General features: G+C 39.8%; 1 protein-coding gene across 1 annotated transcript in view; it reads right to left on the bottom strand.

Annotated features, from left to right (window-relative positions):
• LOC116779991 (transportin-1-like) overlaps window positions 1–22,067 on the bottom strand; it is a 91,826-nt gene that overhangs the window by 31,950 nt on the left and 37,809 nt on the right. Inside the window, exons 4-11 of the mRNA XM_032674496.1 lie at window positions 17,195–17,301; window positions 16,529–16,662; window positions 13,722–13,803; window positions 12,906–13,028; window positions 7,219–7,337; window positions 3,199–3,259; window positions 2,366–2,537; window positions 25–177 (exon numbers count right to left, since the gene is read on the bottom strand). Of these exons, the coding sequence (XP_032530387.1) occupies window positions 25–177; window positions 2,366–2,537; window positions 3,199–3,259; window positions 7,219–7,337; window positions 12,906–13,028; window positions 13,722–13,803; window positions 16,529–16,662; window positions 17,195–17,301 (951 nt within the window). The remainder of the gene's footprint in view (window positions 1–24; window positions 178–2,365; window positions 2,538–3,198; window positions 3,260–7,218; window positions 7,338–12,905; window positions 13,029–13,721; window positions 13,804–16,528; window positions 16,663–17,194; window positions 17,302–22,067) is intronic.

Raw genomic sequence — 22,067 nt, 5'->3', positions numbered from 1 at the left:
ACCTGATATGCACTATTGCCTTACCTTCAGCAATTGCTCCAAGAACAAGGATACCAGATTCTTTAACTACCCATTCAGGATGGAAAAGTAATTCCTTCAAAAGAGGCAAGATGTGTGGCAGAAGTTCATCACGAAATACATTAGCTAGGACATCTAGAGCAGCAGCAGAACATTTCCCTGAAGGGAATTAACAGTGTTAATCTGCTTATTATATTATTATTATACAAGCAGTTGTAGTTAGACAGTATGATCCTCATTTTAACTTTGAGCTGGCAGGGCATCAGGAGGAAAGATACTTTTATTTCATTAATATACACAGGGATCCGTTGTGCTCTGGTACAAAGCCACAGTTCTTAGAAAGTCATTTTTGCAGCATTTTTATAGCTACTAATAGGACTTATACACTAGGGATATTAAAATACTCACTGACAGGAAACACACCATGTAAAAATCCTAAACTGGATCTAAACTACTAGTGGGCCCAAACAAGACACATAATTTTTCAGCTGGAAGATAGTAACTACTAGAATAGATAACAAAAAGAAAATTTTTTTCTACTCTGCTTCTAGATGATGTCCAACAAGCTTGAATAAAACCAAACATGAGCCCTCAACTCAGAGCAGATCTTCACCGAAAAACAATAACAAACAGCACAGACTACCAGAGACTAGCACCTTAGAAAAAGGTTCTTCACCCAGAGGGTGGTTGGGTACTGGAACAGGCTCCCGAGGAAAGTGGTTACAGCACCAAACCTGACAGAGTTCAAGAAGCATTTGGATGATACTCTCAGGCACGTGGTGTTACTCTTGGGGATGGTCCTATGAAGGGTTAAGAGTTGGACTTGATGATCCTTGTGGGTCCCTTCCAACTCTGCATATTCTGTGATTCTATGATTCTGTTTCAGCTTTCTACTAGAAGAAAAAAAGGTGGGCTTCCATATTTAGTTACCAGGTCTCATTAGTAACCAATGCTGCTGTCAGGCTGTGCTGACATTTCTTCTTTGCTCAAATTGGAAATCAAATATAGAACACTGGATAATAAACAGGGCACGCAATTCTGAAATTCAGATAATCTGAATTCTCTCAAGTCCGGATGACATACATGAAAACAGATTTCTTAACTATTCTGTTCTCTCTCTTTCCAAGTCAGTTTTAGTTTCCTTGTCTTCTTAACCAAAACTGTGGACCACAGAGCACTCTCTGTCATTTCAACTATGTTTTCCAGAAAATATTGATTTAATTCTGGAATTTCTACACACAACGACTACAAGAACAGCATTATGAATTTAAAACTATAAAAAGATACTTTACAAAGGAAACATATTTGTGGTTTTTGTCTTCTAAAATAATAATTACAATAATAATAACATTAAAAGTTTAGATATGTCTCAAAGTTGTTTGATCCATAAGTTTCAAGGTACATTCATCTGTACTACATCTGAACTACTGGTAATGGCTGCCAGTAGTAGCATGTTCAAATGGAGGGAAAAAAATCCACACACAAACCAGATTTAGAGGGAAGACTGAAGTAAAAGAAAGCATTATTAAGCTAAGAACAATGTGCAAGATTGTATTGGGTCTGGCTGAGATGGAGTTTGTTTCCCCATAACAGCACTCACAGTGCTGTGCTTTGCATTGGTAGCTAGAAGTGTGTTGATAACACACCAGTGTTTTGGCTACTGTTGAGCAGTGCTGGCACAGCATCAGCGCTGTCTCTCCAACATTCCCCCCATCAGTAGGCTGGAGGTGGGCAAGATCCTGGGAGGGGACACAAGTAGGCCAGCTGACTCAAACTGAACAAAGGGATATTCCATACTATATGACGTCAGCTCAGATATAAAAGCTAAGGAAAGGAGGAGGAAGGGGGGACATTCATTATTTGCAGTGTTTGCCTTCCGGAGCAACTGTTATGCATGCTGAAGCCCTGCTTCCTGGGAAGTAGATGAACATTGCTTGCTGATGGGAAATAGAGAATAAACCTATTTTGTTTTCCTCTTTGCGTCCAACCAAGGTCAACCCACCACAAAGACTTTTTTAAAAAACAGTGATACATGTTTTCTATTATCTTGTAGAATTAAAATTCAAAATCCAAAGCTTCTGTTGAATTGCATCCAGTAGATGTTTTCAGCTCTGTTGGTCATATTCAAAATAAGTTTAAAGGTGGCTAGATTTTTCAATAGTTATATAGTCAAAAGATCACCTGAAAGACTCCCCCTCTGCCCCAATCACCAATTATATCAGCAGATAGTTCTTTTTCTATTCAAAAGCAAAACCTCAGTATTTCTATACTCAAACTCCTCTTTTTACTTTCTTGTATTATGCAAGTAGCTATATTTTAAAACATTTTACACATTACTTTGACATACTTAAATTCCAGTCAGAAAGAGTATCATCATCATCAAGATCATTGTCATCATCATCATCATCATCTTCAATACGATCTTCTTCATGTTGCTGAGCTACTGTCCGTGAACGATGAAAACGAGGTCTTATGTCCTGTTCACTATCTGGAATAGCTTCATCTTCTTCAACATCTCCCTGCCAAAAAATGTTTTATCAGATAAACTAGTGCAACTATATTGCTCAAGGAACTAAGAATGTAGTGTCAATTTTAGTTCAATATATTTATAAACGTGAAAGATTCACATCCCACTTGTGCTGCCCTGCTAACTAAAAATGCCAGTGTTCCTGCATTCTGCTACAGTATTTACCAGAAAAAAATCAGGAAAATAGAAGCAACAGAGGTAATCTCACAGAAAAGCACAAAGTACCCTTCTTGTAAAGAAATTACTCTTGATGGGAAGGAATTAGAAGAAAGAAGAGATAGAGAAATTCAAGTACACAGACACATTCTAAAATGTTATGATGGAAAAAGCTGTGTAGTTCAAGATAGAAGGGCATTAATTAATTCTGATAATTTCTTTTCAGGTTGCTTTTCTGCAGTAATTCATGGGTAAAAGTATCCCAGCTCTGCCAAAGTTGGGTAAAGGGGAGAGGGGTAAAGCAGGAAAGCCCATAGATTATTTTCCAACAAACATGGCAGTAGTTGCATTTTGTTTTTGGAACAGCATACCTTGCCCCAAAAAGCTCCATTGAACAGATGGCAGACCAGATCTGGCCTACCAGCTCAACCATTCTGATTTACAAGTCAGAAGTTAACCAGATATTCTTACTGAGTAGAAAAGAAAGGAATGCTTACCTTTAACAGAATAATATCAATCTCTGAATATTTCATACCATTTACCAGCACAGGTATCAGTCTACAAAGAAATATTGATACACGTCAAGAAGGAAGACCCTGGTAACTACAGGCCTGTCAGTCTCACTTCAGCACCTGGTAAAATTATGGGGAAAGTTATTCTGGGACTTATTGAAAAGCATTTGAGAGACAACGCAGTCACTGGTCACAGTCATGGGTTCACGAGGGGAAAGTCCTGTTTAACCAATTTAATTTCCTTTTACAACAAGGTCACCCATCTAACTGACCAAGGGACACCAGTAGATGTGAGGGTTTTTTGATTTTTAGCAAAGCCATCAATACTGTCTCTCACAGTATCATACTGCACAAAATGTCCAGCACACAAGTCCATAATACATTGGGTGAACAATTGGCTAATGGGTCAGGTTTAAAGAGTTGTAGTAAATGGGGTCACATCAGGCTGGCAACTGGTCACCAGTGGGATTCCCCAGGGCTCAATTCTAGGGCCAGAGTTCTTTAATGTTTTTATAAATGATCTGGAAGTAGGAATCAAATATATGGTAAGTAAGTTTGCCAATGATTAGACTAAACTAGGAGCTGTGGACTCCCTGGAGGCAGAGAGGCACTGCAGAGAAACCCCGACAAATGAGAGGGCTGGGCAATCACCAACTGTATGGAGTTTAACAAAGACAAGTGCCAGATTCTGCACCTGGGACAGGGCAACCCTGGATGTATGGACAGACTGGGGAATGAGAGGTTAGAGACCAGTGCCGCGGAAAGGGACCTGAGGGTCCTGGTTGATGGCATAGTCATATGATTTAGTGTTAGTTCTGCGAGGAGCAGGGAGTTGGACTTGATGATCCTTATGGGTCCCTTCCAACTCAAGAGATTCTATGATTCTATGTCAAAATAACACATAAATAAAGCAAGCTGGTTTTCAGTTACCCAGTCCATAATTTTGGCTGTAACCATACTCTCCCCAACAACAAACAAACAAACAAACAACCCCAGACAAAAACTTAGCCTGATAACAAAAGTTAGTACCTTAACCACACTCCATTTCATGAGGTTCATTAATACTTTGTCATCTGAAAAAGTGTTAATTTCTAACTAGAGGTAGCCAGATGGCACAACTGTGTTTTACATTTTAAAAACAGGATATTCTTCCATACGATTAAATCTATTTTGAAGCACCTTTCAGAAATTAAGTCAAATTCTTTTCAGTAAGAATTCACACTTCCAAAATATGCTTGATAAACAAGTTATTAAGTTGGTTCTTGTATACTATTTGTCACTTTACTAACCTGTGGCTGAAGACTCTACCTCACTACTCTTAAGGATGGAAGTCTACCTACATTGAGCTCTCCTATCCTTTTGTGATAACTTCAAGTATCACCCCTTAAGACAAGTCCTTGACATTGCAGAGATCTTGACATTAGTTAAGTCATTAGTCTATATTAGAACTTTACTTAGTTATTAAACTGGTTATGGCCATGGGTCTCCAATGGTATTGATGTATGGCAAAAAAAAAAAAGTACCAGGAGAAAAAAGTCAAGTATTTTACATATAAACACATTCGCTACAAAAATAAATCCATAAAAAAAATATATGTATTAGAAGCCAAATCAAGCTAATACTGAAATTACCATGGACTGACCGAGTACCAGCGACAGACTTAATCTCTCTATATTCTACAGTTGAGGAGTTTTGTTTCTGAAGGTATTCAGGCCAGCAATAATCCCTCTGAGTGAGACACCTCTCAGAGTTCTCAAACCCTCCAGTTTGTGATACTTGAAGGACCATCACTGACAACAAGGCCTAGGTTGATATCCCCCCACTATCTCCATGCTCCTCCAGGTGCAACCCTTGCCTGTTGGGAAATGCAAAGGGATTTGACGTATTTCACTGAACCTGAGGGGAATTGTTGATAGGTACATTTACACACATAGAAATAGGCGTACACATGGTTTTACCTGTGTGCATGTGAATTGATTATGGTATGAATGTTGTTATTGTGAATTTATAATTAAGTCATGTTATAACTGTAATAAATCCTACTGAACTAATTTTTAAATGCTAAATTAGTCAATGATTAAGTGCTGCTAAGCCCTTCTGCACCCTTATCTTTTGTATCCATATCCTTTACACCCTTACCCCCTTTTGCATTCCCAGTCTTCATGTAAATCATTCTAAATTGATTCTAATCTGATTTTCCTATGTATGCTTTGTCTATGTAGTAAGTAACAGTGAGCCTTGCCATCAAACTCTGTTAAAGTCACACTTTTACAAATACATATTAAAACCTGCTTTTTTCCAATACCTTTGATGGTGACTTTGAGCAGCTGAAATTACTCGTTCACAACAATTACCTTCTGAACTTTCAATAAAAGAATAGTGAGTATTTGGATTAACACCTATTACTTGGCATTTCCGCAGCATACTTCATGAAGTATGAAGGAGTTATATATTTTATAAAAAAGTCTAAAGGATCAAAATGGAACAAGATACTAAACAAACAGGTTTTCAGATCTTGTCCCACTTAATCTAATATAAAAGAATTATCATCAAGTACTGGCAAATTTATACAGCTCCCTAGTCAAAAAGGACTCACCAACAAACAAGTTGCTTTCAACAAATATGACATTGAAAGATAAGAGATATGTAATGTTACTCTTATCTGTTTTACTATAAATATAAAAGCTCCTAAAAAAAACCACAAAAACTGAGGATGAAGCTGTTGCAATGTCAATGGTCATGATGATGCCTAAAATGGAAGAAAAAACTCTCCAAAAAATATTAGTATAGATAAAGTAGAGAGCAATTCTTTAATGAAAGAGGTCAGAAGAGGTTTACAATTTATACTGAGAAGGTGACTAGTATTAATATATGTGTTGGGAGGGAGGGAGGTAGAATCAAGAACTGTGCTATAATTTTTTTTTTTAGTTATAAGAGTACGATTTATTAAAAACATTTTAAAACTTCAAAGTAATTTCTCATAACACTGGGTCTTCTGTTTTCAAATCCTATTCCTGTACTGCTACAGCAGGTGTTTTAATCTCAATTCTCTGTTTTCTAAATGCTTATGAAAACTGAAATTTGGAAACCCCTTTTTTCTTTTAATTGCTTTACATCTAAAATGGTCGTTTTTGCTACAAATAATGTGTCTCATCTCTCAAGATTTTAACTGGAAGAGCAGAATCACAGACAGAACTGTTCTAGTATTTTCTAAAACCTTCCATGTATATGTCAAAAATAGGGTCTCCATTTATTGGGAACACTGAAGAATTTGTTTCCTATTGAAAAAGTCTTTAGATTAGTCTGGAAATAAGTTATTAGCACTGTTGCAGACATGTAGGTGTTTAAATCTCAAATATGGATATTCAATTCCTGTTCAATCAAGGATCTACATTTTAAGGTTTAGGAAAACTTTTTGAAACTTAGAAAAAAGTTTTTGAAGCTTAAAAAACTACTGTCAGTCTGAAGAAGCATGAAGAAAAACATTATACATGTTTTCAAGTTTAAATTGCCGTGGTAATTGATATGAAATTGATTCCAAAATCTAAATGACCATGTCATTTTGTTATGTTCTTCATAAAGATGGGGAACCCCTAGTATGACTATGCACATAGAAGCATTGCATAGAAATGCTACTTGTCAAGACAACGTGTTCGTGGTACACCAAATATTACAGGTATTGTCACATGAAGATATTTGTTTAAGCTTAAGCGCATGATAGTATACTTTTATATCATCTGATACTTAACAAGCTGTTAAGGTTGAGGTAGAGCACCAGTGATACAGTTTAGGTTGCTTCTGGAGTCAAGTCTGAAATCCTCAGAAGTCTTTTCAGTGACCTCTGTGCTACAGCCATTTTTAATATGCACAAGAACTAGCTACAAGAAACTCCTCCTAAGCATACAGCAAGCTAGATACGATCTCTATAAGAGTAACCAGGAAAAAGTCAACTGAAGTTTAAAGATGACTATTGCAAAATAACTAGTTCTAATTCTTAATACTTACTTAGTAAGATGTCGACATAATACATCTTTACAAATTGGCTGTTCAGCCAAAGTCAGCCAAAACTCACAAGCCTCCAAAGCAACATTTTCATCTTGGTCCTGGGTCCTTTGAAGCATATACTACACAAAAAAAAAGCCAATCTTGTATAAGTTTTAATTGAAGAAGCTATCAACATTGCAAAGCATGTTTGCAAAAACAGACTAGGCTCCCAGAGTAATTTTGTTTCTTTGGGGCAAGGGGAAGAAACAGATATAAGAGACTACTTAAGGCTATGGTGAGAATAAGCCAAGAGACATTTCTCAATGCTAGATGATTTGGATTCTAAGATTTACACTGTTTAAGTGAGAACATTATTACCAAGAAACTATAGACAGAGACCCATGATAGTAAACAGTTTCCTGAGAATAGTTGTTTTTTTCTTCAATTATTATTTTAACACTCCCTCCCTTTCTCTTTTTGCATAAAACTTACTTTTGAATAAAACACTTAGTAAGATGGAAATACTTTTTATATCCAGTACCATAAAAAAGCTTCCCTTTAAAATCTTGATTACCTGACTGGATGCAATTAAGTAGAACCCATAACAGGGGAAAAAAAAGTCTCATTTTTTTCTAGCATGAGTGGTAATTCAGATTCAGTATCAAATCTTTAGGCTTGCTGTAAAAATTTAATCCCCCTTAAACAAAAAATAATCAAATACCCACATAAACAGAAAGGTTAAGTATACCACAGATACATTAGTTTTTTGTACATGACTGCCAAAGCAATTTAGGGAAGATGCTTGCAACTTCCCAAAAAGTAATTTCTGCATTCTTCCATGCCAGCTCTTATTTCTGAAACAGTTGGTTCTTCCACTCATTTTAGAAGCCTCATGGAAGTCCTTTCCTCACATTTAAAACAAGCAAAAGAAATCCTCCTTCAGAATTACCATTTTGTTCTCAAAATTAAATAGGATGGGACAACCTATATTATCCTTATGCATTTCAGGGATCCAAGATTTGCAACAAACATATTCCTTCCTACAGAACTGTATTCCTACAGGGCTGCATCAAAAGAAGCATGGCCAGCAGGTTGAGGGAGGTGATTCTCCCCCACTACTCCACTCTGGTGAGACCCCACTTGGAGTATTGCATCCAACTCTGGGGGCCCCAACACAAGAAAGATGTGGGCCTGTTGGAGCAAGTCCAGCAGAGACCACGAAGATGTTCAGAGAGCTGGAGCGACTCTCTTATGTGGAAAGGCTGAGAGAGTTGGGGTTGTTCAGCCTGGAGAAGGATTCGAGGAGACCTTCTAGCACCTTTCAGTACCTAAAGGGACTCCAAGAGAGCTGGAGAGGGACATTTTACAAGGGCATGGAGTGACAGGACAAGGGGGAATGGTTTCAAACTGACAGAGGGCAGGGTTACATTAGATATTAGGCAGAAATTCTTCACTGTGAGGGTGGTGTGACAACGGCCAAGAATGCACTCAGACAGCAGGGAAAGGCACACGGTAACTTTATTTATATTAAACTTAGATTTATATTCTTTTTCTCTGTCCACGCGCAAGTATATTATATTTCATTGGTCAGGTACTACTCTTCATGTGCCTAAACTCGTCTTTTGATAGGTGGTCGACAGTTCTTCGTGTGTTGGTAAATCTCAAAAACAGCACCTGTTATTTACAGCAGTTTTGCTCCTTTTCTACTTTCCCATCGTGGATTGTTTACATTCTTTACAACTTCAGAGCTGCAACTGCTCAAATTCAAGGTCTACCATCCAGTAGTTTCCCACAGTGGTGAGGCACTGGATCACGTTGCCCAGAGAGGTTGTGGACTCCCCTCCCCATCCCTGGATGTGTTCAAGGCCAGGCTGGATGGAGTTCTGAGCAACCTGGTCTACTGGAAGGTGTCCCTGCACATGGCAGGAGGTTTGATTCTATGATTCTATGAACTGCATATATCGTGTTTCCTAAAGGGTCATTATTGTGATTAAGAACTGACAGCAGCAAAAATACTGCTCTATTCTGACTTATGAACAGATTACAGCTTGGAAAAGTTGAAAAATGTCCTATCCATTGCAAGCAAGGTTCATTAATGCAACTGAAGTGATTTGGCATTTTTCTCTAGAGGGCTTGAAAATCCACACTTTTCTTGTGTCCAGTTATTTGTCACAAAGACAAAACCAGAATGACAAAAAGTAATTTCTGTTTCAAGATGCTCCTCACACTGTCATTTTCTCTTTAAGCATGTATTATATGCTCCATGAAGTTAGATAACAGTAGATTGAAAAGGCTACTTATATTCAGTGGTATAAGATAGGCATATACACAGCATGGAAATCAGAGAGAGGTTTGGGTTGGAAGGGACCTCAAAGATCATGTAGTTCCAACCCCCCTGCCATGGACAGGGACACCTTCCACTAGACCAGGTTGCTCAAAGCCCCATCCAGCCTGGCCTTGAACATTTCCAGGGATGGTGTCATAGGTTTGCTTGTTTTAAAGAAAAAAACCCAGCTGGGAATTTTTTCCCCTGTCCCACTGTGAAAGAAAGATGTTGTCGAGAGAGGGGGAGGGGGTAGCTAGAGTGATTCACACACACAAAAGAACTAGCCAGCAGCCCCACATTCCAAGCTAATGGGCCTCAGAAGACTGTGGGGGGGAGGTGAGTTTTTCTCCTCGGGAAACTGCATCCTTTTTTACCTTTTTTTCTGAGACTCAGGGAGTATGCAGGGTGGAGAAGCAAGCTCCAGGTTCAGTTTGGTTTTTTTTTCCTCCTCGTCTGGGTCGCTGGTTCTTTGAGCCCTGAGGGAGGTCCCAGTTTCGCCTCCGACCCCTCACGTCCTGTTTTGCCCACGGCCTGTGTACCCCCCTCGGAGCTGCCAGGGATCCGGAAGCTGACAGCATCTTGTGAGTTTTTTCCCTTTCTTCCTGGGTTTCCCCTCTCCTCGTTGGACAGACTGACATCCCGGTCCCTTGCTAGCTGCCACTTTCGTGGCTGAGGGTGGGGGACACACCTTGGGGTCTTGAACGACCCGGCACAGCTGAGATCCGCCATCTGCCACGTGGGGTTCGTCAACAGCGCCCCCTGCTGACCACCACACAGCAACTGCAGGTTCTGCTCCTCCAGAGATCCAACAGCGCCCCCTGCTGGTCGTGCTTAGAATTGCGTCAAAAGGAGTAAAGAACTGCTTTTGGGTGGGAATTTGGGTGCAGGATTGTTGTTTGTTTTTGTTCTTTTGGTGTGCTACCTATACACATACATCCTTTAATAAAAGGCTGTTAAGTTTTTGTTTCTTTCTCCACATTTCCTCGACTGGACCCTCTTAATTTCGGATTTACAATTGCTTAGAGGGGGAAGCTTGGTCTTCCTCATAACTCACCCTCCTTAGCAAACGCTTCTGTCTTGTTAAACTGAGACAGATGGGGCATCCACAACATTGCTGGGCAATCTGTGCCAGTGCCTCACCACCCTCACAGGGAAGAATTGCTTCCTAATATCCAATCTAACCCTACTCTCTAACAGTTTAAAACCACTGTCCCTTGTCCTGTCACTACAATTCTTGATAGAGTCCTTCCCCATCTTTCCTGTAGGCCCCCATAATAACAGTGATACTAGTAGCAAAGCAAACTGTGGGAAACACTATTTGAAGGCTTTTAGGCTTTTTCAGTATTTCTCAGAATATTCCGAGTTGGAAGGGACCCACAAGGATCATCGAGTCCAACTCTGAAGTGAATGGTCCATATGGAGATTGAACCTACAACCTTGGTGTTATGCTCTAACCAACTGAGCTAATCTCAGGGTTGTTCTTCTGCCGTACTTTAATAAGTACTTTCAATGATAAGCTAAAAAATTCTACTGACTTTAGGCAGTGGAAATAGTTGCTTCATAACAAAAAATTACAAAATAGCATAGGAATATTATTCAGAACTGCTTTGCGTACTCTGTAACAATGTTGTGTTAGTCTTGCTATGTCAAACTATTGAAACAGGAGCCAGGCCTAAAAGAGTTAAATGAGATATCTTGGTCTGCTAAGAAACCCCAATGCCTGTTTTGCTAGAAGAACATTTTAGGGGCACTGGTTAATATCATGTTCTGTTCTGATCACTGGACCACAGGCCTTATTATAGAAAGAATAGGAGTAGTACACACACAATAATAAATTAGGTAAACTAGATGTTTGAATAAGATATAGAAGGCCCAGAGCCAGGATTTTGCAAGCTTGAAGAATTCAGGTCACCTAACTGAAGAGGTCAAATTGAGGAAGACGTCCATAGCCACCACCAGAGGGATGAAGGTTTGAGGAGAAGACCCCCACAGTAGAAGACTGCGCATGTCTGGAAAGACTCTGCCCAGAGACTAGTCTACTTATTAATATGTATGTAAAATGATGTAACCATGTATCTAAAGTGTATAAAATGGCTTGCTTTTGCACTTTCAAGTTGAGCAAGTTTGTCCAGCGCAAGCTGGTTTGCTCCCAACGTTGAATAAACAAATACCTTGCTGCTTAAAGATAAAAAAAAGACTGAGTAGTTTTTCGGACTGAGTTTTTCGGAATCACTATTAAGAAAAGAAGAGCGTGATGCACAAAGCATTAAGACACATAATTTGAGCAGTAACAGACATCTATCTGAAAGCAACAGGATGCACACAATCATTACTTCAGCAACAAGCTGAGTTTCTGTGTTATAACTTCATACTATCAACATCATTCATTAGAAATAATCGCATTATGCATTGTTGAGGGAGGAAGGGGTTGAAAACAGAAAACTGGCAAGGAGAAAAGAGAATAAGTTGGTTTTAGAATTGTTTTCGCTTAAAGACCAATCTTGCAGCTGGGAATTGTTAAGAATATTGCTTCAGTGTGGGAATCTTCACAGCCTGTGTTTCCTTTAGGTTGTTTTCTGTCTGTTGAAAGAAATGGAATTCTCTCGAGGAAGATGACAGAATGTTGTTAAAAACTTAAAAGCATTCTTTCCCGAAGGTTTGGGGGGAAGGGAGATAAGAGAGAAAGTTTAGAACTGTAAAAACAGCCTAGTGAGCCACTTGTGCATGCATCAGGCCTTTGATATGTAAGACAAAACCCAGACCCGGCTGGTGCTTTTTGCCCCTGCTACGCTTTGCACTTTTTGACCCTGCTACATTTTGACTTAACAGTGTATGTGTGTGTCCCTGCAAATGATGGAATAAATCTATTCTTCACACTTCAGCTGTGAGTCGTGGCCATCTTGGTTAACCTGCATCTATCAATTCTTACAATTGTACTACAAAAAGTCAGGACTTCTATTGACAAAAATCTTAGGACCCACGTGTCTGGCTAAATATTCCTTATCCTTGCTGTGGTCAAAAGATCCAAAAAGGTGACAGCTTCAATGTGTAAACTGCAACAGTATCAGCACCAGACCTAAGATTTTTAACATGATCTTCTCACTTGTGGTCAGACAATGCCTGGTTGCTCCATGGTATAGCTGATCCTGGCCATTTCAGGATTAATTAACTTAATGAAGAATCAACAACTGCCATATGCATTGTCTGTCAAATACAATGTCATGTTGGCAATTAGCTAAAAAGAAACTTTTGCAACCTCAAGCATATAATGAAGAGTAGGTAAGCGCAAGAGTAACATACCTATTCTGATGTATGCTTTTAATTTGCTATTATTTATGCAATCTCAAACATGTTTCAGTATGCAATTTGGGAAATGACTCACCTCAACTATACTAATCATATGAGGAAGCAGGCGATCCATTCGAACTTCCAGCAACATTACCAAAGCACGACAAACATTTTTGCGTACTTCAGGCTCCTCATCACCAGCCAGTGCAAAAAGATTCTATTGGAAAGTAATACCAGTTGAAAAGTTTCAAATCATCTAGTTCAAATTGTATTTAAATTGACATTATTGGCAAACTAAAGTATGCAAACATGTACTTCTGTACCCTCACACCTCACACCTCAGAAAATCGTATTATTTCCTAAACACATGGTTTAGCAAATGAACTCTTCGGACTTTCAGTGTGTATTGTTACCCAGTGTTTTGGTCATATGTACATTAGACACAAGAACATTATTCCCTGAATTTTTTTCCCTAAACATTAATGAAGTTCTGAAGCTAGAAAATGCCTTCAGTACATAACAGCAGCAAATAAAATACTCTGGATAACCCAAAATATTATCCTTCTCATCCACATTCAGTAGTAGTATTCAGAGACCCATAATCTAGACTCAGTGACATAATGATCCCTGTACTGAACTCTCAACCACAGGGAAGTGACAGACTGCTGTCAGTACCTCTATGCAAGAAGTTTCCTCTATTTATGAAAAGGAAGCATTTTTCAAAATACTAATTTCTTGGGTTGAGAGAGTTCTTAGATTATTTTGAGCATAAACATGCAGAATCACTAAGAATGGGAAGCCATCAATGTGGAGTTTGGGGGTAGTGGTGGTTGTAAAACATTATTCAAAGCTCTTGATAAATTAGATATGTTATTTGACTTAACCCCCCCAACCAAGAATGCACACTCACCTCAATAAAAGAATCTATGTGCAACATAAGAGCTTGAGTTCTGCTGATGATGAATTGATTGACACATGCAACAGCATGAGACCTACAAATGGAACAGTTAAAATATGTTTTTCATGACTTAAACATTTTCTAAACTGCACATAGGCATCAAAAACATTAGGAAGTAAATCACACTGTCCAAGCATTTTCTAGAGGCAAGAGGGAACAAATCTGCACATCGATATTGTTACCAAGAAAAATTACTAAACCACATTTTTAAGTACCACCTCCAATATATATAATAAATAATTTTAAATTAAGTATTCAGTAAATAAAAAACATAGCAGGATGACTATACCTGGTACATTCATTCCAAACAGTATGCAAGGATGATCTTTTTCATAATAATCATAATATAGTATTATGATTATTAATTTTCTCTGATATTAACAATTCCATACAAGTCAACATGGTGACATTTTAGCACGCTCTTCTTCATTATTAAGTATCCAACTGCCTTGGAAAGATTTTTATAATTTAATGAGACCAATATGCATCAGTAATATAGTTGTAGCTTAGAACAAATACACACTTGCATTAGGATATATAATAAAACACTTGTGGTAGAAACAAACTGAAAGTGAAGAACTGGTTCTTCTATTTCACTTCATGCAAAGCCATTGCTTACAAGTCTTTTTCATTCTCAGAGATACAAAAACCAAATTATATAAGTAAAGGCACAAGATAAAGTTACCTTTAAAAGCCTCTGAAAATCCATTCAAGTATTTTTACTAACATAACTCCGAACATCTAATCTGTTCAGACATTTCTTGGAAGAAAGTCTCATAAAACAGTGTTCAAAAGTTGTCTCTTGACAGATTAAAATACTGTTAATATTTAAATACTGTTAAATACTAATAGTATTTTACTGACACTACAAATATTCTTCATACTTCAGCACTATGTACTGAAACCAGGCCACAGGTCAGCAGGTGATCTGCTTTAAAGATGAAACTGGTTTAACTATCTCAAAGCCAAAGCTTATCTTTCTACAAGTGCTAGTTCATGCTTCATTATATATTTTCCTTGGGGACCCCTGGTGGTCTAGTGGTTAGGATGCAGCACTCTCACCACTGCGGCCCGGGTTCGATTCCCAGTCAGGGAAACTCCCCCAGGCAGATGGAGCTCGTCAGCCCTGTAAGGCCATCCGTCTAAAAGAAGGTCACTCTAAACAAACCTACGTCCTGAGGACCTCACTGCCACTGTCCAGGCTTGCTCGGTCCCGGCAGATGAACCTTAGGATTAAAGGGTGGGCTCAGTTCAGCGCACACTGTGTCTCACCTAAAAAATCCACTGCCCAGGTTCAAAGGGTAAAGACCTTTCCCAAATCTTCGTTCGAGAAGACTGGCCATACATATATTTTCCTTAGTGTGCATCTATTTTAGGTGAGTTTTTAAATCTTATTTAAATCCTATCAAGATATATATTCCTAGTTATGCTCTTTCGTCTAGTCTTCACCATCTACTACTGTTGGCAATAATTGAACCCTCCAAGTCATAAAATCTTTCAATATAATTTTCAAACAGGAGTTCAAAAACACATTTCAGAGAATCACACAGAATGGTTGAGGTTGGAAGGGTCCTCTGTAGGTCAGCTGCTCAAATAGGGCCACCTACTGCTGGTTGCAGAGGACCACATCACAATGGCTTTTGAATATCTCCAAGGATGGGGACTCTACCACCTCTCTGGGTAACCTGTGCTAGTGCTTGGTCATCCTCACAGTAAAAAAAGTGCTTCCCAATGTTCAGAGGGAACCTTCTGTGTCTCAGTCTGTGCCCACTGTTGCATGTCCTGTCACTGGACACAAATGAAAAGAGGTTGGCTCTGTCTTCTTTTCACCCTCCCTTCAGGTATATACACACGTGGATGATGTCACCCATGAGCCTTCTCTTCTCCAGGCTAAACAGTCCCAGCTGTCTCAGTCTTTCCTCGTAGGAGAGATGCTCCAGTCCCTTCATCATCTTTGTGGCCCTTCACTAGACTCTCTCCAGTAGTTCCATGTCTCTCTTGTACTTGGGAGCCCAGAACTGGACACAGTTCTACAGGTGTGGCCTCACTTGGAGGGTGAGGGGAAGAATCACCTCCCATGCTAGTAACACTCCAGCCCAGGATACCATTCACCTTGTTTGTGGGAAGGGCACATTGTTGGTTTATTTCAGGGTAAAAGCTACTGTTCTTGTTGATAAATATTAGCAGTAACAAGTTAAATTTGGAATTTTTCTTCTATTCTATACTTCTGTTACTTTGGAGAGATTAATACTGTATTAAAGTAAAAAGATGTTGAATCCATTTAATTTTATCTAGCTGAAAGATAAAGAGTTTTATAAGTTTTGGTGCAGTTAAAGTAGAAAAATATTTTTCTGCAAGAACTCAGAAACTATTATCAGCAAATAATTTTTTACTCTCCCATTGCTGCAGTCATAACAAAATGAATGCAAGATAGTTGTTTCTAATCAGAATATGAAATTTTAACCACAGCATTGAAATTTTCATAATAATATGCAAAATATTAAAAAAATTGATTTTCAAAGTCAGAAAGATTCTAGATTTGGAAGATGTATAAAGAGGTGAGGTTGATTTATTAACTAAACAGATAAGGGTGGAAATTACTGATGCATGAAATTTCTGTGCCTTCGCTTCTCACATTTGCATATGCAGGATCGTTTAAAAAAACTAAGCATTTTTTAAACTGATCTACAAAATATCAACCTTGCTGCTCGTGTAAATAATTTTTTAACAGATAACTTTAGTGTAACACCTACACCTACCTTATTTTTGGACTGCTGTGTTTGAAGAATTGCAAGAATTTAGGTATCATGATATTGAGTGGTCGGTCCAACGCATCACTATCTAAAATTTCAGCAGAGTCTTCACATATCTTCTGAAGAGCACCAAATGCACCCTGTTTAAAAACAAACAAAACCCAATAACAACAAAAAAAATATGTTCTTTTACATTTTGAAGAAAGTAACATTTTAGGTTTTGTACCGAACATAATTTTAGCAAAAGACCACAGTAAACATAACTAATTAACAAAGTAAATGTAGCTGACTAAATATGGAGTTAAATTAAAATAACCTTAAAGACTTTTTATTTAAGCACTTTATACTATCATCTGTAAGATCTCAAGTTGGATGAGTCTATAACAGGTAAGTAGTAATTTTAATTTTAACATTCAATGCTCATTTATTTATTCATATTATTAAAAATGCTTAAAAGTAAGATTTTTAAAAAATCAGACGACTTTTTCTCTTCATAACTTAAAACAGTTAAGCTGGTATTTATTTATTTTCCTTCATAAACACTGAACAAAAAAGATTATATATGTGCATATACACGCATACAAAATACTATACATATATACAGTATCTATGAAGAGAGACAAAAAATATTCAAATTTAAATAATAATCCATTTCAAAATAAGCCTCCTTACCTCACAGGTATTGTAATCTTCAGAATCCAACAGGCTGCAAAGCTTTGGTAAGAGGTCAGGCCAATTCTGTAATTCCCCTTTTGAAGCAATGGTTGTTATCAGAATGCCTAAGTGAATCAGAGGAATAAAGGAAATGAGATCTCGTATATCTTTACAGGTTTCACACCAATTTTTCTCATTTTACTCTTCTTAAAGATCTAAGGAATTAAGAAATTTCTTGTTTTATTAAGAACTGGCAAACATAAAAAGAGGAAATACATATAATTACAAATGGTATTTAAAGGGCTTTGAAATGCAAAGGCAGGTTGCTCCTTCCTGCTATCATGAAGGGCTCAGATGTGAGAAGTCAAGCACAAAGTAATTCCAGTTAAGGTAATAATCATGTCCAAATACTCCAAGGAAGGTTCTGCTCTACGTTTACTAAAAACTGTACAAATCTTGACCTCCAGTAAACATAGAGTAATATCCAGCTCAAGTCGCCCCCTCTTTATTATGATACAAAGGCATGAACACTGAAAGATGTCATTCTAAAAAATTATAACCCATTGCTAAATGATGTGTTCACAACTTTACTGTTTACACAAAACATTAAGAGCACATGCTGATGTCCAGGTGTTAGAAAGATAAATTAACTTCTTGGTAGAATTGCTTTGTTAAGGTTTAGGGCTGGACATGCTTCAGTGATCTCAGACATAGTGGACACAAAGAATGCAGAATTTATGGGCCACAAGGACATCTGGTAGAACTCTCAAGATAAGGAAGAAACTAATAAAGCCAACTCAGCAACTGTACAGAAATCAGCTCCAACTGCGTAAAAGATAATTCTGACAGGGGAAGATTGCAACCACTGACTCATGGACCAACGACCCAAGAAACCCACCGACCCAAAAGAAGAGGAAGACTGAACATGTGGACTAATTAGCATGGGAAGTGAGAGAATCATTAACCAATAGAAGGTAGAAGACTAATTAATAAGAGAACTATGTAACTTGTAGCCAGCTATCATTAATGCCTTTGTTAAAATGTATAAATAGTGTAAGATTTTGATGATTGGGGAGCCAGCCTTTTGTGGGTTACCAGTCAGCTCCCTACTTTGCACCAACTAGAATAAAAAAATAGAAATACCTCACCTCAGTGTGTGAATTGGCACTGTGCACTCAGGACAACAATTCTAAGACATACCTACTAAGAGCTTACACACTATGGCAGGTCATCCAGTGATCAGCTGTAGGGGTTGGCTGATTCAGATCCAGCAAATAGAGAGGATGGCCCAGAGAGTCACTTCCATTTTCAACACTGTGGTGGGTTTCTGTGGCTGGGTTTTGGTAGCAGGGGGAGCTACAGGGGTGGCTTCTGTTAGAAGTTGCTAGAAGCTTCCCCTGTCCCATGAAGCCAATGCCAACCGGTTCCAGGACGGACTTCGTGCCGCTGGCCAAGACCAAACCAATTGGGAGTAATAGTAATGCCTCTGTGATAACATATTTAAGAAAAGAAGGTTGTTGCACAGAAAGAATTCCAGCCAGGGAAGAGCGAAGTGAGAACATGGGAACAACAAGGGAGACACCAAGGTCAGTGCAGAAGGAGGGGGAGGAGGTGCTCCAGGAGCTGGAGTTGTGACCCCTGCAGCCCATGGTGCAGACCATGGTGGAGCAGGTTGTCCCCCTGCAGCCCATGGAGGACCATCGGGGTGCAGAGACCCATCTGCAGCCCATGGAGGAGCCCGTGCTGGAGCAGGTGGATGCATGAAGGAGGCTGTTACCTTGTGGGAGGCCCAGGATGGAGTAGGGTCCTGCCAGAGACCTGCAGCCCATGGAGAGGGAAGCCCATGCTGGAGCAGGTTTTTCCCGGGTAGGACTTGTGTCCCCTGTGGGGGACCCACGTCGGTACAGCTCATTCATGAAGGACTGCACCCCATGGAGAAGTGACCCACGGGAAAGCAGTTTGGGAAGAACTGCTGCCTGAGGGATGGACTCATGCCAGAGAGGTCCATCAAGGACTGTCTCCCATGGGAGGGACCCCACGGGAGCAGGGGAAAGACTCCTCTCTCTGAGCAGCAGCAGAAACAACAACTGACCATAACCCCCATTCCCCATCCCCCTGCACCGCTGGGGGGGAGGAGGGAGAACATGGAAGGAGGGGGAGGGGAACATGTTTTTAAGTCTGTTTTATTTCTCACTCTTTGGCTCTTATCCTGTTAGTAATAAATTTAAGTACTATCCCCACTTTGAGTATGTTTTGCCCATGAAGGTAATCAGTAAGTGACCTCTCCCAGCTCTTACCTCTACTCATGAATCCTTATCTGGTTTTTTTTCCTCTCTCCTCTGTCCAGTTGCAGAGGGACAGTGAAAGAGCAGTTTTAGTGGGTACCTGGTATCTGGCCAGGATCAAATAGCCCAGGAAAATCTAATTAGGTGACAAGAATGGGGAAAACTGCTTATAAACTCGGACTATGAGTCCATTTTGCCTCAACTAGTAATCTCCCAAGTGACAAGTGATGAAAAAAAAGCTTTCCTAAGCTTTTTCTTTGAGCTAATCACCCTATATCCTTTTTCTTTGGAATAAAATGTTAAAACTGTTATTAAATATACAAGAATACAGGACCATATTACCTCCTAAATAGATGCATTTATTTCCTGGTAAGTTTGTGGGTCTTCAAAATATGCAACTGTATTTTTTGAAGTTGAATCCATATTTCAATGTTGACACAAGGGTTTTTAAAACCTGTACCGCATAGCACAGAGAAGTTCCACAATGTTACTCATTTCACAATTAAAATAGAGAAAGCCTAAGTAAGTATACAACAATGCATAGTTATCATTATGTCTCCAATCACAGTTCTAAAATAGATGCTATTGTCATCTTTATTGTCCTCAGTAAGGTGACTTCTGAGAAAGGGATGAATAAGCCTGCTTCCATCTTGATCAAAAGGTATCAGCTTTTGTCTGGTTATCAGATGCCAGAGACCACAAAGGCTCCGTTACTTCTTCCCTGATGCTATTTTGATGTACTTGCTCATCTTCCTCTCAGATTCCAGAGATCTTATTTGTGATTGGTTCATTAAATTGTCAGTGTTTCAACAGCAATAATATCACAGAATCACAGAATATGCTGAGTTGGAAGGGACCCACAGGGATCATTGAGTCCAACTCCTGGCCTTATACAGGACCATCCCCAATAGTCACACCGTGTGCCCAAGAGCATTGTTCAAACGCTTCTTGAACTCTGTCAGGCTTGGTGCTGTGATCACTTCCCTGGGGAGCCTGTTCCAGTGCCCAACTGCCCTCTGGGTGAAGAATCTCTTTCTAATATCTAACCTAAACCTCCCCTGACACAACTTCAGACCATTCCCTCAGGTCCTGTCATTGGTCACCAGAGAGGAGATCAGTGCCTGCTCCTCCTCTTCCCCTCACAAGGAAGTTGTAGACTGCGATGATGTCTCCCCTCAGTGTCCTCTAGGCTGAACAGACCAAGTGACTTCAGCCACTCCTCATACAGTTTCCCCTCAAGGCCTTTCACCATCTTTGTCCTCCTTTGGACACTCTCTAATAGCTTAATATCTTTCTTATATTGTGGTGACCAAAACTACACACAGTATTCAAGGTGAGGCCACACCAGTGCAGAGTAGAACAGGACAATCCTCTCCCTTGACCAGCTAGCAATGCTTTGCCTGATGCACCCCTGGACACAGTTGGCCCTGCTGAGTCATATTCAACCTGCCATCAACCAGGACCCCTAGGTCCCTTTCTGTGACACTGCTTTCCAGCATCTCATTCCCCAGTCTGCACGTACACCCAGGGTTGCCCCATCCCAGGTGCAGAATATGGCACTCTCCTTTGTTGAACTTCATATGGTTGGTGATTGTGCATCTATGGTGGTTTGACCCTGGTTGGATGCCAGGTACCCACCAAAACTGCTCTGTCGCTCTCCTCCTCAAATGGACAGGGGAGAGAAAATATAACAAAAAGCTCATGAGTTAAGGACCAGAAGAGATTACTCACCCATTACCATCACAGGCAAAACAGACTCCAATTGGGAAAATTAGTTGAATGTATTAAAAATCAAAACCAGAGCAGGATAATGAGAAGTAAAACAAATCCTAAAAAACACCTTTCCCCCACCCCTCCCTCCTTCCTGGGCTTAACTTTATTCTCAATTCTCTACCTCCTCCTCTATGCAGCAGCGCAGGGAGATGGGAATGGGGGTTATGGTCAGTTCATCAAACATTGTTTCTGCCCCTACTTCCTCCTCAGGGAGGAGGAAGCTCCAGCATGGGGTCCCTCCCACAGGAGACAGTCCTCCACAAACTCTGAAATGAGTCCTTCCCATGGGCTGCAGTCCTTCACAAACTGCTCCAGCGTGGGTCCTTTCCATGGGGTGCAGTCCTTAAGGAATAGGCTGCTCCAGCATGGATCCTCCATGGGGTCACAAGTCCTGCCAGCAAACCTGCTCCAGCATGGGTTTCCCTCTCCATGAGGTCACAGGTGCTGCCAGGAGCCTTCTCTAGCACAGGCTTCCCACAGGGTCACAGCCCTCTTTCAGGCATCCACCTGCTCTGGCATGGGTCTCCTCCACAGGCTGCAGGTGGATCTCTGCATCCCCGTGGACCTCAATAGGCTGCAGGGGGACAGCCTGCTTCACCATGGTCTGTACCACAGGCTGAAGGGGAATCTCAGCTCCAGCACCTGGAGCACCTCCTCTCCCTCCTTCTCCACTGATCTTGGTGTCTACAGAGTCGTTTCACATATTTTCACTCCTCTCTTCTCTGGTTGCAATTACATCTGTGCAATAACTCTTTTTTTTCCCTTCTTAAATGTTACCCTAGAGGTGTTACTGCTATTGCTGATTGTCTCAGCCTTGGTCAGCAGTAGGTCTG

Source organism: Chiroxiphia lanceolata, chromosome W (genome assembly GCF_009829145.1).
Source record: "Chiroxiphia lanceolata isolate bChiLan1 chromosome W, bChiLan1.pri, whole genome shotgun sequence".
In the NCBI taxonomy this organism is placed as follows: Eukaryota; Metazoa; Chordata; class Aves; order Passeriformes; family Pipridae; genus Chiroxiphia; species Chiroxiphia lanceolata.
This window is presented reverse-complemented; position numbering and strand designations above follow the sequence as displayed.